Source organism: Nilaparvata lugens, chromosome 2 (assembly GCF_014356525.2).
Source record: "Nilaparvata lugens isolate BPH chromosome 2, ASM1435652v1, whole genome shotgun sequence".
NCBI lineage: Eukaryota > Metazoa > Arthropoda > Insecta > Hemiptera > Delphacidae > Nilaparvata > Nilaparvata lugens.
In genome coordinates this window covers 32,463,334-32,480,051 of record NC_052505.1, presented here as the reverse complement: position 1 = coordinate 32,480,051, position 16,718 = coordinate 32,463,334, and the positions used below count along the sequence as shown (strand labels likewise).

General features: G+C 32.6%; 1 protein-coding gene across 1 annotated transcript in view; it reads left to right on the top strand.

Moving 5' to 3' along the window:
• Positions 1-11,555, top strand: part of LOC111044159 (transmembrane protein 214-A) — a 40,385-nt gene extending 28,830 nt beyond the window's left edge. The window contains exons 8-12 of the mRNA XM_022329236.2: positions 5,730-5,862; positions 7,766-7,862; positions 8,833-9,001; positions 9,631-9,800; positions 11,096-11,555. Of these exons, the coding sequence (XP_022184928.2) occupies positions 5,730-5,862; positions 7,766-7,862; positions 8,833-9,001; positions 9,631-9,800; positions 11,096-11,216 (690 nt within the window). The 3' untranslated portion in view covers positions 11,217-11,555. The remainder of the gene's footprint in view (positions 1-5,729; positions 5,863-7,765; positions 7,863-8,832; positions 9,002-9,630; positions 9,801-11,095) is intronic.
• Positions 11,556-16,718: the final 5,163 nt, after the last annotated feature.

Below are 16,718 nucleotides of genomic sequence, written 5' to 3'. Positions count from 1 at the left end.
TGAGAAAATGAATGGTGAAAACCGCACATAGATTTCTCATACCATTCAAAAGTTATTCTCATTAGATACTGATAAATCATCCTTATCTATACTATAATAATGGAAAGAACTGGCTTAGGCTATACACGTAGCGGGATAGGAAAATTATGTTTGACGTTTCATCACGTCTGAACTAAATAAACTGATTGACTTGAAATTTTTCATAAAGATTCTTTATTAACCGAGGATGGTTATAGGCCTATTTTCAATTTTTCAATATTTTATTACGTCAAGTTTTCAGTTTGTAAAGTTTTGAAATAGACCCTTGCGGAGCACGGGTTACCTGCTAGTAATTATTAATTAATTTCATCTTAATTACCGGTACCGTATGAAAATTCATTATGAAATTATAGAAAAATATAATTTCTTGCTTAATAAAATATAATTGATCATTTTAAACGAGGATGAACAATAGTTAATATTACATTAATAAACATGTATCAGTTACTGTCAAGAATGCATTGACTAGACAGTGAGGATCGGCAACGTTTTTCTCCTATCTTTCTCCATTGCCATTATTACGTGGACCTCGCTATAGTTATTCACCAGCCAGCCTTTCTGGTATATATAGAGAGATTTATCATTTGTCAATAATGAGGCAGATAGCGCTGCCGTGCTCCAACTCACTATCATGAAATCATTATCAGCTGATTGGTTGTGTGAGGTGTTCACAAAACATCTGTTTGGCCGGGGCTGCCTTGCCAGTTGCATCTTGCTTGAGCTTTTTGCCGCCCAGTCTAGTCAAGTTCAGTGTTGAGTTCAGTTGTTGTTGTCAATCCAGTGAATTATTTTTGCGTGAGTGTTGTTAACATCCTACGTAATAATATTCCTTCTTGATAAAATTAGGTTACTTCTTGGATTTTTCTACTATTGAAATGGTAATATTTAAAGTATCAAGTATTGTAGAAATAGTTTAGATTTGTTTATTTGTATTCTGCACTTAACCTATCCAACTGCTTGTGTAAGGTACCGTATCCTATAAACTTATAAAATGCTACCTTTTACGCTACTCTATCCCATTTATAGTTCATAAATATAATTTTTTTTTTATTTTGTAAGGATTTCATCTGATTACGATTCAATGTGCGTTCTTTTACTTTTTAAATTTCCGTAGAAAGTTCGATGACAAACTCGTTTTTCTAACTTGATGTTTGTTAGCTCTTTTCTGTCTCGACGAGCTAATATATTCATGAACGTTTTCGCTTTCACTTTCTAAATTTCACTTAATGCACATCAAATAATTAAATGATGAATTGGACGATTGATTCAATATGTAAGAATGTAGCTCTGCACATGACGTTACATAACTCAATTATGATAGTAGGGCTTTATAGTGTACTACGTGGATAAGGTCCTACTGTATTCATTTGTCTTCCACTTACCACGATATAGAATAAGGGGGAATATTGATTACTTCACCCTTTATTACGATGCACCTATGTTGATTCCCGGATGGACTTGTAATGTCATTTTCACTTTTAGTCAAAGGCTCATTCCTTGTACCGTAACCTGATATAAAATAATTATCATCTAGTTTTATTATTCCTTATTGACAAATAAATTTTTATTTCTTTTACGTTAACCCTTGTCTTCTATATAGCCAAAATTTTTGTTGCACTTGAAGTTTTAGTCATACTGTTACATTCTTGTTTTTCACCTTTCACATTTTCTTGTTCTTAATATTGAACCTCGACTCATTATTATTATTAAGATGATATAGATGATAATAGAATAATGTTATTTATAACTTGAGTTTCTTCATTTGAACATTCTTAGTCTATATGAACAATAAATTCAAAGAACAAGTACATTCTTACATGAATATAAATAGCCGGCAGACTGTAGTGGATATTGATAGGTTAGGTTTGTTGTAATTTCTCTCTCCTCCTCTCCTCTTGCTAAAATTTGAAAGTCCTATTTTTATCTCAGGATGATGACCTATCATAATGTCTTTCAACTTTCAAGAAGAGGATGTCAATAAAAACTACTGTTCAATTATTTACTGAAAAAGTTATTTTCTTGAAGAAAATATAATCTGAATACCTGAAGAAAATTCCACATTCTAGGTATAGAATTTACCCATGTACTTCAGGTGTTTTAAATTATATTAAAAACTGTTGGTTCCCAGTTCTAATCTACAATAAAAGTTACATAAACTCGCTTGTGTATAAATATTTGGCTCACCATGTACCTTTATGTACCTTCACGGTTGAACTGAAATACTGTAGATCAGCTGTAAGTTAAAACCTGGAATGAAACATAATAATAAACGCAATCATGCCTCCATATAATCGTAGTTTAGTTTTGAGCTTGGATCCATCTACATTTAAACAATGATTGATAAGCTGTTAGTCTAACAGGTATGAAGCACATTAAGTTATAATAAATTCATTCATGTAATCGTAGATAGTGGGATCCCTTAGCTTACTACCAAGTAACCTGAAAAATATTTCAAAATATTCCTATAAAAACTTTATGTTTGGTCATTTGTCCACTCCCATATAAAAAGGACACAATTTATTTTTCTCACATCTAGTCAGAACCATAAATTGAATACTTTTACATTTGCAAATTCCCAATTGCAGCATGATTCGGTAATTCATGTCATTGGGTTATAATGAAAATGCGCATCATGAGTGCAACGTGATATTTTTTCAAACATTCAAGGTCGTTTTAGATGTTCAACAGCACTAATATATAATCAAGAGAGGTAGAACTATTCCATGCAAGCATCATTCAGTACTCATTCGAAACAATAAATACTCATCTCTTCCTAAACAATAAGAAAAGTAACACCTGGTGACTTGTAACACTTCTTTACTATATTATGGTACAGTGAAAAACAATTACCGTAGCCTACAGCATTCTCTTTTTATAAAAGAATTGTTTCAAAAAAAAAAATAGAATAATCAAGTATTGAACTGAAAGTTATTTTGTCGTATTTTTTTATTCAACAAATTTATATCCAAAGTATAATATTGTAAGAAGGAACGTGACCTCATTTCATTAAATCCATTCAAACCCTGGGATGTTGCCTGCTTTATTTAAATTCAGAACCCTCTAGAAGAAAGTAGCCGACCTTGATTTATGTGCATACTAGACAACCATTATTCCATTAAATAAAAACCGTTATGTACCTTTACAGTGTTCGCTAATTCATGTAAATTGAGTATTCTTGTCTACAAGAATTATTCATCCAACATATTAAAAAATAATTACACAACATTAATAACATTTTGTAAGTAATTTACAAAGAGATTTTTAAAGTACTCTATAGCTAATATTACATTTGGTTGGTTTGTGTTACTTTAAGTGTAAACTTAATTATAAGATTATTTATCATATTTCTCCAGTTTTCTTTTATAAACTTGAGCAGTGGAACAATAATAAAGAGAAGAATAGATGAGACATTCAGTCAACAGCTAATTCAGTTAATTGCTGAGAATTTACACTTTCTCTTCTACAAAACAGCGCTGTATGTTTACCAGATAACATTCCCTTTCAAGTAGGATTTCCTTACACGTTATCACTGCAAATTATCATTCTTCCTTTGTATTAAGCTTTCTATCAATAACGGTGCATAAATTTCTCCGTTTAGAATATTTGTTTGAGTTTGCAAACGATAGCATTGTGTAAATCACTAAATAAAGGAGATTATTATTGTTTTACCCTATTATGATTCTATGTCGTTCATTTTAATTTTGGAATTAAACACGAAATAATTTTTCACATCTTATACTACCGTAATTATTTATCAAATCATTCTGTGAAGTATTATTTTAATAATTTTATCAACTAAATCAGCACAATATATTTTTAATTAGTATTCAATATTCTGCTGATCAAGTTTTTAGATACAATATTGTACACATTAATCGAAATGTGTTGAGATTGATCTCAAAAAGTAGATCTGATTCTGATTAATCTGTATCAGGAATATTCCTGAAATCCTTAGATTGATAAAATTCATAATATCCAGCAACTAATCAAGATTCTTCCTGCTGAAAGTGATGCTCGTGAACTCCCAAGGTTAAATTATTAAAATCGTGTGGTTTTAATGAAGCAAGATTATTGTTATCGTGTTGAATAGTGTGTCATTCTTTTCTGTCCGAGGTCTTGGTTCACAATCTTATTAATGTAACCTTTGACTGATAGATTATTTGTTGGAAAAGCCTCTTTCATTTTATGTTGAATGATATTAGATAGCTAAATGATATATTTTCAGAGATAGGACATGGATTTTCTGTCATTTTATTTTAAATCTGAGAAATCTTAGTAAATTGTTCATTCGTTCATATTGAATACACATCAGTAAATTCCAAAAAATCTTTGTATTTTCAATTAAAATGAATAGTTTCTACTATTTTCTGATCGTAGGATATACTTCTATCATAAATAAAAATAGTATAAATGCCGTGGTTTCATGTGATGTCAGTAATCCGCAGTCAATCACTGTTTAATCTAATAGACATATATGAAACAGAGGCCATATTATATATTTGACTCAAACTACTTCATCAAATGTATTTTTGGAATATTTCTTTCTGATCTATTGTGATCTTCAATATTCTAATCTTGAATCAAATATGAATTGATTGGTAGATGAATTAATAATTGGTCGTGAATAAATTATGAATCACTGGTCATTAATATTGATTAGAATTGGGCTCCTAGGTAATCAATCTATTGTATTTATCATTCTATTATTGTGGCAGTTGGGAAAGTGCTGATATTTTATTTACGGAAATTCATTCTCTTAAAATAATGAAACCCTCATATTAGATGTTGATTTTATCGATGAATAAATTTCCCTCAGAAACCCTCGAACCATGACTGGCATTTCTCGAAGTTCAAATTGCTTTTCTGCGGCATAAAATCAGCATTTTTCTTTAAATCCAGTCTTTACAACATGTAATACATAGCACTGTAGTGCTTATTCGTGACCAATCCATAGTTTTGGTTTCCTTGGTCAAACAATTATCTGCGATGCATAAATCATAAAAAAGTTGTCATATACAGCAGCTTAGTTGAATTCGAGATATTAACAACAAAGTAAATCTTAGGATAAGATGAGTTCATTCAACCACGCTCAGATCATTCATACTCTGAATCTCATCATCCATAACGAACCTCAGTTTAACAAATGGATCATTCATAGCGACAGTGATACGGTCATCACTATAATAATTAATCATATTTTTTGCTGCATTATATTATCATTGTAGTTTTTAATTTATTCTTGATTAGTACAGTCAATTTTTTAATAATTACAGAGTAAATTGTTTTGAATAAGTTTGGTAAATTTCTAAATATCATTATTGTATAATGAAGCGATCCTTAATCTTCGAGGGGTTGTTATGTATTATATTTTTCGTTCCGTCTTATTTATTACTACACTTTTTGAATTTTTGTCAATAACTACAGTCAAATCTGTGTCTCAATTGTTGTATTTAATCAATTGTATATTATAGCGTAGTGGGTTGGATGGGAGGCATTTCTTGAATGAACTTTCAGTTTTTATTAAAGGCTTGTGCATTCTATGAAAACTAAAGCAATGTACAATTAACTACGATTTGTATTATTGTAGCATGCTAATTATTAGAAGGTGTATTAGCAATGTGTATAAATTGTAAAATATTTAAAAGTTTTATGAGTCTTGTAAGATAATTATTTTAATCCTTTTTTCACAGGCGCTTGTAAACAAGAAAATGGCTAAAAGTAAAAAATCGTCTGGGTTTCCATTCTTCAAATTGTTTTTCTTGCTCATTGTTGGATTGGCTGCTTTTGTAGGCTATCAAGTCAACACCTACGGATCATTGAGAGGTGAGTTGTTGAACTGCCATAATTTAAACTATTTTCACTTTATTTGTTAGGATAGTAACATTTTTGTTAAGGTGACTTCACTCGTTAATATGACTGACTAAATTGAGATACAGTATTTCAATACCACTAGTATGAGTTTACTGCTAAGCTCTCACTACTATGAGGTACTGTTATTTTGTTTGTTTTTTGTGTTTTTCATGGTGGCCTATGTTGATGATAATAATATTGTTACAATTAATATTAATTTTTTTATTCGTAGTAGGAAGTAAGGTAATCATGACTCAGTTTTTTATTCTTTGAGCACTGAAGAATCAAGTTGTAAAACACTTAATTCCAGCCATTCTGGTCTAGAATTTCTATTTCAAATCTAATTAATGATAAATACAGATACTTTCTATTTCAAATTGGATCATTGATAAACACGGAATCTAGAATTATGCATAGGTACATGAATGGCTGTGCCTTCTCACTTCAAGGACTCACGCAAATCCAATAACAAATTAGAATTGCCGTAGTTTAATATATCATTTTATCATATTAAAATTTCCCTATATCAATAAATCTTATCATAAATGTTTGATAAGTTTTTTCCCAGTCTTCCTTTTCAATAGAAACTCTATTATAGATAATCTTATTCATGTTACCATTGTACATGCAGTATGGTAACGTTTTTTAATTGAAACAATTCATTTTATGGTTTATTCGACTGCAATTTTAGAAATAATCTCATAATGTTTTTTTACTTTCCTTGCCCTATTACCATAGGTAAGGAAAGTATTGCTTTCCAAAAAATTAAGGTGCCCTAATTTCAAGTTTTAAGGTCCCCTGAATCCAAAAACATGATTTTTGGGTATTGGTCTGTGTGTGTATGTGTGTATGTCTGTGAACACGATATCTCCATTCCTAATTAACCGATTGACTTGAAATTTCAAACTTTAGGTCCTTATACCATGAGGATCCGACAATAAGAAATTCAATAAAATTCAATTCAAGATGGCGGAAAAAATGGCGGATAGTTACTAAAAAACCATGTTTTCACGGTTTTCTCGAAAGGCTCTAACGATTTTCTTCAAATTTATACCATGGATAGCTATTCATAAGCCCTATCAACTGACATGAGTCTCATTTCTGGAAAAATTGCAGGAGCTCCGTAATATTTTTGAGAAAAATAGCGGATAATTACTAAAAAACCATGTTTTTCACGATTTTCTCAAAAATGACTTGACCGATTTTTTTCAAACTCATACCTTTTATAGTTATTTATCAGCTCTATCAACTGGCATGAGTCTCCTTCCTGAGAAACTAATGGGGGGTCCACCCCATCCTAGAGAAATGAACTTTGTAACCTCCTTCTCGTGCATGAGGTAGGTAGGTAGAGCAGTTTATAAAAAGAGCACATAGTCGAGATATTTCATCTGTAGAACAGCTGTTTTGACGACTTTAGAAAAAATCATCGAATTTCACAATTTACACAAAGGAAAAAGAACTCTGAAAACAATTATATAAACACATATACAGTAGTCTGATCGTAGTTTCAAATATGTTACCGCCAATCGTCATTATGTTATTCCCCTAAATTATTCTCGTTTGAGGATGAGGCTTACAGTTCAATGAGCAAGGAAAGTTGTGTGAGTGTACCACACCAGATTTTTAATTATTTGCTATTAAATTAGCCTTCTGCTTCAACTTCGCCCATAGCACCTTTGTTGATTGTAAGGTAGACCTCCATCAACAATTTCAGTTTTCCATGTAATTTCAATATCAGTGTAATCAACAAGCAAATTGTAGAAGAAAAAGTAAAAACCACAGAATAAATTATTTGTTTATGCGTTGTACTTTTGCTAAAAGATAGCAGTTTGAATTGGCAACGATCCATAACACTGGAATGCAACTTTTGTTTCAGCTTCACCAACTGGGAAGCTGCTCAAGGGTACTGGCGTTGTCGAAGGAGCCGAGGCCACATGGAAGAAAATCAGTATTTACAGCGATCCTATGGTCAAGTAGGTACAACTTTGCTAATCTCACGTTTCGCTTTTCATGAATGTCATTAAAACTATAGTGAAATCCACTTTGAATTGTTGGTATTCCTCATAAATAGCATAAATGCTTCCCATTCTCCAATCATTGATCTTCTTTTATTGCCACTGTATTTGTCTGTAGTAGTTAGTCAACTAAATGAATTGATTATAATAAGGCAAAGTTGATCCATTTCCACCGATTGAATAATTATTTATTCTAATGAGATAAGAGTTGACTCCACTCCTCATAACCCACTCACGAGTCTAGTACACATGTAGGCATAAACTTGAGCAAATAGAATGTTACAGGGAGATCATTTGAATGTGCTAATAATTATGATTCTTAGTTTCCAGAAACATGGACGTTTTTACTATTTTTTTTCATTGAATTGGGATGGGAGTTAAGTAAGATCACAGATTAATACAATACTTCTACTTTGAAAAAACTGCTGCTGAACAATTTTGCTTATTTTCTCAAGACAAATAATATGTTCATGATGCAATGCCACTAACTACATAATTTATGCACTAACGACAGGACATGCATGATGAACATGTGTGTACACATGCACATACACAAATTCATGATGCATGTTTTGTCATCAGTGATAGGCTTCGAACAAAAAACAGCTGTTTGACAACAGCTTCTAACATAAAATAAACAATCAATAACAATAGATAAACCACTGGAAAATTAGAAATGATAAAGATACAAAAATAATTTAACCTCAAATATAATTCCTCAAAAAGTTTGTTCAAAGCTATTTGCTGTGATTACACAACAATGTATGACGACATGTGTGTACACAAATTTTTCATCATTCATGTCCTGTCGTTAGTGGCCAGCCTCTTTTATAATCTATTAATACTTGCACAGTAATGTGTTTATTATTTCGCTCATTCTATTAATTATATTAAATGCACGTTGTAATTATTTTTCTTCAATTTCCAGATGGACTCGAAAAAATGGACCAGTCTACTACGAGAAAGTGAGCAATACAACGAGTCCCTACATTAAGAAGGGAAAAGAGTACGCACTTGTTGGCTATAAGAATGTCGCACAAGCAATGAGTCATATTTACAGTTTTATCGTTGAAAAACTTCCGTTCGTTGGCAAATGGGTAACTATATTTATCATACCCGTCTTATAATATTATCAAGTTTAACAGTCCACTTGATTTAATGAATCTTCTAGGAACTGGGCCTTAGGCCCAGAAATTTAAGGCCATTTTCACTTACTATGTGTTCATCTGATCATGCACAAAAATAGTTCGGAGAAAAATTAAATGAGTCCAAAACTTTTTTGACAGTTTTATAGTGCATGTCTTAGTTTTAACAATATTCTGATAAAGATAAGGTTTTTATTGAAATCTTGGTTTAAAGATCCTTGAAATACATGCTATGGGACTAGCAATTTTTTCAATATTATCAGTTACTGGAAAAACACATAGGCCTGGTTGCACAAAAGCCGGTTAAATTTTAACCGTGATTAATTTTACGAGAACAATCAGAGGCCTTTTTGATAAGACAGTTTTTTAAAACTTAACCAGCTTTTGTGCAACCGGCATTTAATATAATATAACAGACTATAATAATAAGAGCTATGAATAAATTGAAATTACATTTTTGAAAATTTGTGAAGAAATACTGTAATTGGAATCACTAGTATGGAGAATATTACTTATTCAGTGTACTTTTACTTTTATGTTCTTATTATGATTTATTTTTAACTTGATAATTCATTCTGCAGGTTGATACTTATGCACCAAGTAAAGCACAACTGATGCATGGCTTGGACCTATTGTCCCAGTGGTCGAAAGTGTTCTTGCAATTTGTTTTGAAGTATGGAATTGCATTTGTTAATATTGTAGTCCAGTTCTGCGGATCAGCTTACGAATGGCTACTTAAAAATGTGTTTGTGTGAGTATCGAATTATTGAACGTAATGTGAATAAATTACCGATTTGTTTATGGCTATTTAAGCAAACAAGAACAGTAATGCACTAAGAAAGGAAAGAAGGTGTTCTAACTTCTGTTCCAGAATAAGTCCGATTTGAGGCTGTTTTTTCAAAATTTTAACAACTAGCAATTTAATTATAAAAGTTGATTATGCATGCTTTTCTGATTTTATTTAAAGCGGTTTTGTCAATATCTGATGCAGATAAATATTGAACATGTTGTGTGTATGATCATCTGCAGTATTCCAAAATCGTCGAAATTGAGCTCTTTATCTATTCCACCTAACCTTAGTTTTTAGCAGGTGTTTTGAATACCTTCGATCAACTTTGATAACCTCCTATAAACATTTATATTGCAATACCTATCCTTGAGTATCTGAAGCGATATCCACTTGATACCATAATGAATAATTGGGATTTTTCAATAGCCTACAACTTTAAAATGAAGAAGTCATTATATTTCTTATAATATGATAGAAATTAAGTTATTCCTACTCGAAACTTCAACAATTTACAACTCTATACACTATAGTTTGTATAAAATAAGTCGAGACTTGGCCCTCCATCCGAAGGAATACAGCGTTACTAATTTGTGTAAAATTGCGACTTGAAATAAATTTCCAATTTAATCACAGTGTTGTATGTCGAATATCATCTCCCATATTCCTGTAGTGCTTAAACATTTTCAGGGTTCAAGGATTAAAATAATATATTTTTTCTGATGAAATTTAAAACATTGCAAAGATAGGATTTTATCTGACAAACATTGCGGGGATTGTTTTTCTTTTGAATAACAATTCACTTCTCTCATAATTATTGGATGTCGTAATAAGTAAGAATTTTATATCAAAATGTCTCCTTTCTATTGGTGTCTGGATCATTTTTTCCCACCTATAATTATTTTTCAATTAATAATTATGTCCGTCAATGTCGAGACATCTTGAGCAAAAAGCATGACATTTTCGACATTCTAGAAACATTTTTTTTTCAAAAGATGAGTGGGTGGTGAAAGCGAGAAAGTTTCTCGGAAATAATTTAAATTATTTTTCCATTTGTTGAAAGTAGTCGGTAGAACGTATTTTGGATTCTGCTTAAATATCATTGATATTAATGATAATCTGCTTACACTATTCAAGGCAAGGTTGTCTTGTTACTTTGTTGGAAAAAAGTAATTTGTATTTAGTCATTTTCCAATCAGGTTTATTAGGATTATTTCAAGATGATTTTCATCACATGACTTTCATTTGTTTTGTTACAGAGGAGAATTCTCGTCGGAAAAATTACAGAAGTACGCCGTTGAAGGTCTGAACGCAACCTACAAATTTGCCTCTCAAACATATCTCTGGGTCCAAGACAAATTTATCACGCTCTACACGTAGTAACAGTGTTCTAGCAGCTTAGCGCAAACACCAATTCCAGATCATTCCATAAAAAACATCTCCAATTTCCAGAATAACTAAAATCATCCTCATACTATTATCATAAACTAAATTTTAAAAACTGAAACCGACCAAGCATCACAATTGCATTTATGCAAAATTATCTCAATAAACGATTTTAACAATTCTATTTATTTATATTGCCGTAATATATACTTTCTAGACTGATATTTAAATTAATTATTATGTTGACTGTTTGAATATTTGATGTTGCGGCTGTGTATGAGTCCATTCTAATTTGTATTTATCAGTGTGAATGCAATACAGTTTAATATTTTATTTCTCTCAATATTCTTTCAAATTCACCCAATTCCATGTTATTTAGGTTTTTTTTACTTATTTAGTTTCTTTCTAAAGCTTGGCTAACAATCTCAAGGGCTTTTGTGATATCTTGAAGGTCTTTATCAGCTTTCAGTTGATAACAAATGAATAAAAAGATAAAAAAGTAAAATATGAGACTAGAGTGAGGAATTTAAGGACTAGATTCAAATGATGTGGAACGAAAATTGAGAAAAAATACTAGGTTAGTCAATTATTCATGGTCCAATCTTATTTGGAAAAATACATCTTTGATACATCAATACTACTAATGGCAATACATCAGTTGGGAGCTTTGATAATTAAATTTTGGATACTACTTATTATATATTTTCATTCTCAAAATTTTGAACTGAGAGTAGGTAGGTACCGTACCCTACCAATGAAGGAAGTGCTCCTGATTTTAAAAAATAGAGGTATGTTTAAATAGGATTTTTTAAGGAAATTGGTTTGTTAGTCCAGTCAAGGAAAGGTTATAGAGGGAAAAGTTGGGAAGACAATTTTTGACCCCGCCGTTCTGTTTAGGGTAGTAAGGAGGTAAACATATCAAAAGTCCCCACCCCTACCCCCTGTGCTAAGGGGGTGGGGGTGGTTTAAAGGTACAATTTTTTGGTTTCTCGCATAAAACTCAAAAACTATTTATCCGAAGGTCTTGACTGTCATATAACAAATTGGAGCTTACATAATTTTCTACAAAATTCATTACACAACTTTTTTATATCTCCTCTAGTTTTCGAATTATCCGCTCTTGAAGGTGTGACATTTTTGAAAAATAGACGAGAAGTGTCCATGCTTATTATCAGCTTATAGAGCATTAAATTCACTTCAATTTGATGTATAATTTCACACTTTTACGAATTTCCCTACACCTTTTGCAACAGCTTTAGTGTTGAGTGTGAAATCTCCATTTTTGCAAAAATAGACTGACAAAGGAATTTGGAGGGAATGTTTTAAACAAAATTTTTGACATTTCAGCTTTGCTGAGACTAGTTAGGAGGAGAACATATCAAAAGTCCCCATTCCTAACTCATGTGCTAAGGGGATGAAGGTGGTTTAAAAGTTGCATTTTTCAGCGTTTTGCTCCCACGCTCATATCTTGAGAATAATGGGTTCAATCGACATGACTAACAATTAAAAGATGAAGCTTGATAAATTCTCTACACTTTTTGTTGAGTGTAATTTTGTAATATTCCCAACAGTTCCCGAGATATTCGCTCTTGAAAGTGTGTAATTGTTAAAATAACAGGTTTTTATCCAATGTTTTGCTCTTTCAGGGATTATAACTCTCCAACAATACATCATAAAAACTGATGCTTATCGTAGGTTTGTAGAGCATTGAATTCTCTTTGAAATGATGTATTATTTTCCTATTCCAAGTTTTCCTTTCATTGTTATAGTAGCTTCAATGTAGGGGGTGAAATTTTCATTGCTGCAACAATTGAACGTATGACAATGACATTTGAAGGGGGTGTCTGTGACACAATTTTTGACTTTGCAGCTTTATTTGGACTAGCTAATAGGTGAACATAGCAAAAGTGCGCATCTTTATCCCCTCTGTTGAAGGTGTGGAACCGCTGAGTTGACACTTGTTGCAGCAACGAAAATTTCACCCCCCACATTGAAACTGCTATAAAAATAAAAGGAAAACTTGGAATAGGAAAATAATACATCATTTCAAAGAAAATTCAATGCTCTACAAACCTACGATAAGCATCAGTTTTTATGATGCATTGTTGGAGAGCTATAACCCCTGAAAGAGCAAAACATTGGATAAAAACCTGTTATTTTAACAATTACACACTTTCAAGAGCGAATATCTCGGGAACATTTGGGAATATTACAAAATTACATTCAACAAAAAGTGTAGAGAATTTATCAAGCTTCATCTTTTAATTGTTAGTCATGTCGATTGAACCCATTATTCTCAAGATATGAGCGTGGGAGCAAAACGCTGAAAAATGCAACTTTTAAACCACCTTCATCCTCTTAGCACATGAGTTAGGAATGGGGACTTTTGATATGTTCTCCTCCTAACTAGTCTCAGCAAAGCTGAAAAGTCAAAAATTTTGTTTAAAACATTCCCTCCAAATTCCTTTGTCAATATTAGTCTATTTTTGCAAAAATGGAGATTTCACACTCAACATTAAAGCTGCTGCAAAAGGTTTAGGGAAATTCGTGAAAGTGTGAAATTATACATCAAATTGAGGAGAATTTAATGCTCTATAAGCTGATAATCAGCATGGACTCTTCCCGTCGATTCTTAAAACGCAATAATAGAAAAAACTTGGTGGCAAACGTGCTCTTTTCAAAAATATCACACCTTCAAGAGCGGATATTTAGAAAACTAGAGGAGATATGAAAAAAGTTGTATAATGAACATGTAGGAAATTATGTAAGCTTTAATTTGTTATATGACAGTCAAGTCCTTAGGATACATAGGTTTTGAGTTTTATGCGAGAAACCAAAAAATGGTACCTTTAAACCACCCCCACCCCTACCCCCTGTGCTAATGGGGTATAAGGGGGGACTTTTGATATGTTTACCTCCTTACTACCCTAAACAGAACGGCGGGGTCAAAAATTGTCTTCCCAACTTTTCCCTCTATACCATTTTTTGAGCATTCATTGCCTGGACTATGTGAGAAACAATGTTTTGGTAATGCAGATATTGAAAATATTATTGAAATATTCTAATGTTAATGCAAATATAAAATAGATTTTAATCTTTGAAATAGTTTAATAGTGCGTAGCAATAACATTTGATCATCCAGCTCAGTTGTATCAGGACCTTCTATATAGTATAAAGGAATTCCTAATATTGTATCCAGCTATTTGAGTCAAGTAGCCGGCGTGGCGATATTTTATAATAATTATTCCCAATTATTGGGAATAGACATTGCAGTTGGGCATGCACAATATTGCTTCTTTCTACTTCTAAAGCACCCCACCCCTTATTCACATCAACAAACAACTAGGGATGTTCCTATCAGTCCAAAATTGTAGGCTAGTCCAATGGTTAACATCAAAATAGGGAACATATCGATGTTCTTCCAAAGCAAAAAGATTTAGAAAAATGTTGTTCACTCGTGCAGATGACGGACTTTGGTACCCACACCCGCCATATCTTAACGTAAACATCTCTTAATTTTATAAGCCCCCTGCGAATTGGGGGAGCTTTGAGTCAAACATCGTACTCAAGAATTTGTTGAAAACCAGAATACACCCACAGTATCGCTGCTTGTAAGAGGCGACTAAAAGGGACCCCTTTTCCAAAGCCCTTCCTCTCCTTCGTAATATGCTTTAGAAATGTTCATTTCTAGAATGGCACTTCTCCATAGACTCAGCTTTGTGCCATTCTTCCTTTCTTTTTCTATCTGAAGGCCTTCCTTGTCCATATTCTTACTTCTTAGGCCAACCCAAGGTATGATGTGGACCGTGCTGATAGGTGGTGCTTTTATAATAATATATAGTGTCTAAAAAAAGGCCAGGAGTGGAACTCACGTAGGTCACGAGGACTAAGCAGTCTGAAGAGACTGCCAAGCATATCACACTGGATTGCGAGAAACCAGGGGCAAAGAGAAGGGCCTACTTGATACTTGAATTCTTCGTCCTTGACCGGGAGAACCGGATAGACTGTGTCAGGGAGTTCAGGGGGTCACCCCTCAAACTCTGGGATGGCGGCTGTTCGTGTTTGAGTATAAGGGCTCATCCACTAGTTCTGCCAATGAGTATAATGGCCGTTGTATTAGGCGTTCCTTCAAAATTTGTTTGAATTTTCTAGCTTCGCAATTTTTTATATATTCCGGAAGTTGATTATACAGTTGCACTGCTGATATTTCAAAACTTTTTTGAGTTGATGTAAGTCTGCTTCGAGGTACATCCAGGTCTGCCGCATATCGAGTGTTGTAGGTATGTATGTTGCTTCTCTTTGTCATGTTGTTTGCTTTATCCTTTATGAATAGAAGTGAGCAGAGTACATAGTGGCTAAAGATTGTAAGTACTCTAAGCTTTTTGAATAGTGGCCTGCAGTGTGCCAGATGGTCAGAAAATATGATTATTCTAATAGCTCTTTGTGGCTGCAAGAAACCAGGTGATGAATGGGATGTTAGTATAGGAAAAGCCTCCTGGATCTCGTAAAGGACACAGGTATCGTTGTCAGGTGTACCTGGAAATCTATATGAGATAGAGCGCTTTACCTGATCCCAATTTGTAGAGCACAAAAATTTGCCCAGAGGGATTTTGAATTATACATCTAAATGGTAACAATCGGAAGATATTGTTGATCAAAAACTAAAATTCATCAAAATTAATTTTCTTCAAATTTCACTCATTTTTGAAAAATCATAACTCAGTACTCATTGGAAATAGAGAGTTCCGAATGATTTCATTAAATTCAGAATTTCATATTCTAGAAAAAAGGCGAGAGCAAATTTTTCTGTCCGATTACGAGATTTGGCAGAAATAGCTGAAAACTGGAGAATGAGCCAAAAATACGAGGTTTTTGAGCCATCCTGTATCTAGCACAAGGAAATTTTGCATGAAGAAATTGGTTCTGGACTTCTCTTATGTACCCAAATAATATATTAAAAAATCAGAACTACAATATAAATTGCATGCATCAATGTATATAGTGACGGGACTACCGGTTGACTTGTGGGATCCTTTGAATCGTATCAGTCTCTTCATAAATAGGTAACAATAATTTTATAAATTATTTTTGGGAAGCGCCTTTGATATTGAAATGTCTTCTTTCTCACCTTCGTGTGGTGCCTAACCTTTCCTTTACTCTTTTAAACCTCCTAATTCAACAGAACCCTTCAAGTTATGTTCACATGCTAGTTTTAAATCTTACAGATCTGAGGCACTATTCAGCATTTTTACCAACAAATTACTTTCTTGCACTGTTGCACAGAGAACGAAGATTTTTCTTAATAAGTGTTTTCTTGCCAAGAAAGCAATATCTATAATATGATGCTAGATCTACGTCTGTTACAAGTAAATGTTACTTATTACCGTATAGTTCAAGAATGATGTGAATGTATAACCATAGGCCTAATCTTTAGCATGGTACATGATAAATTATTGAAATTGGCAAAATTATTATAGAATAATAATTCAAAGTAAA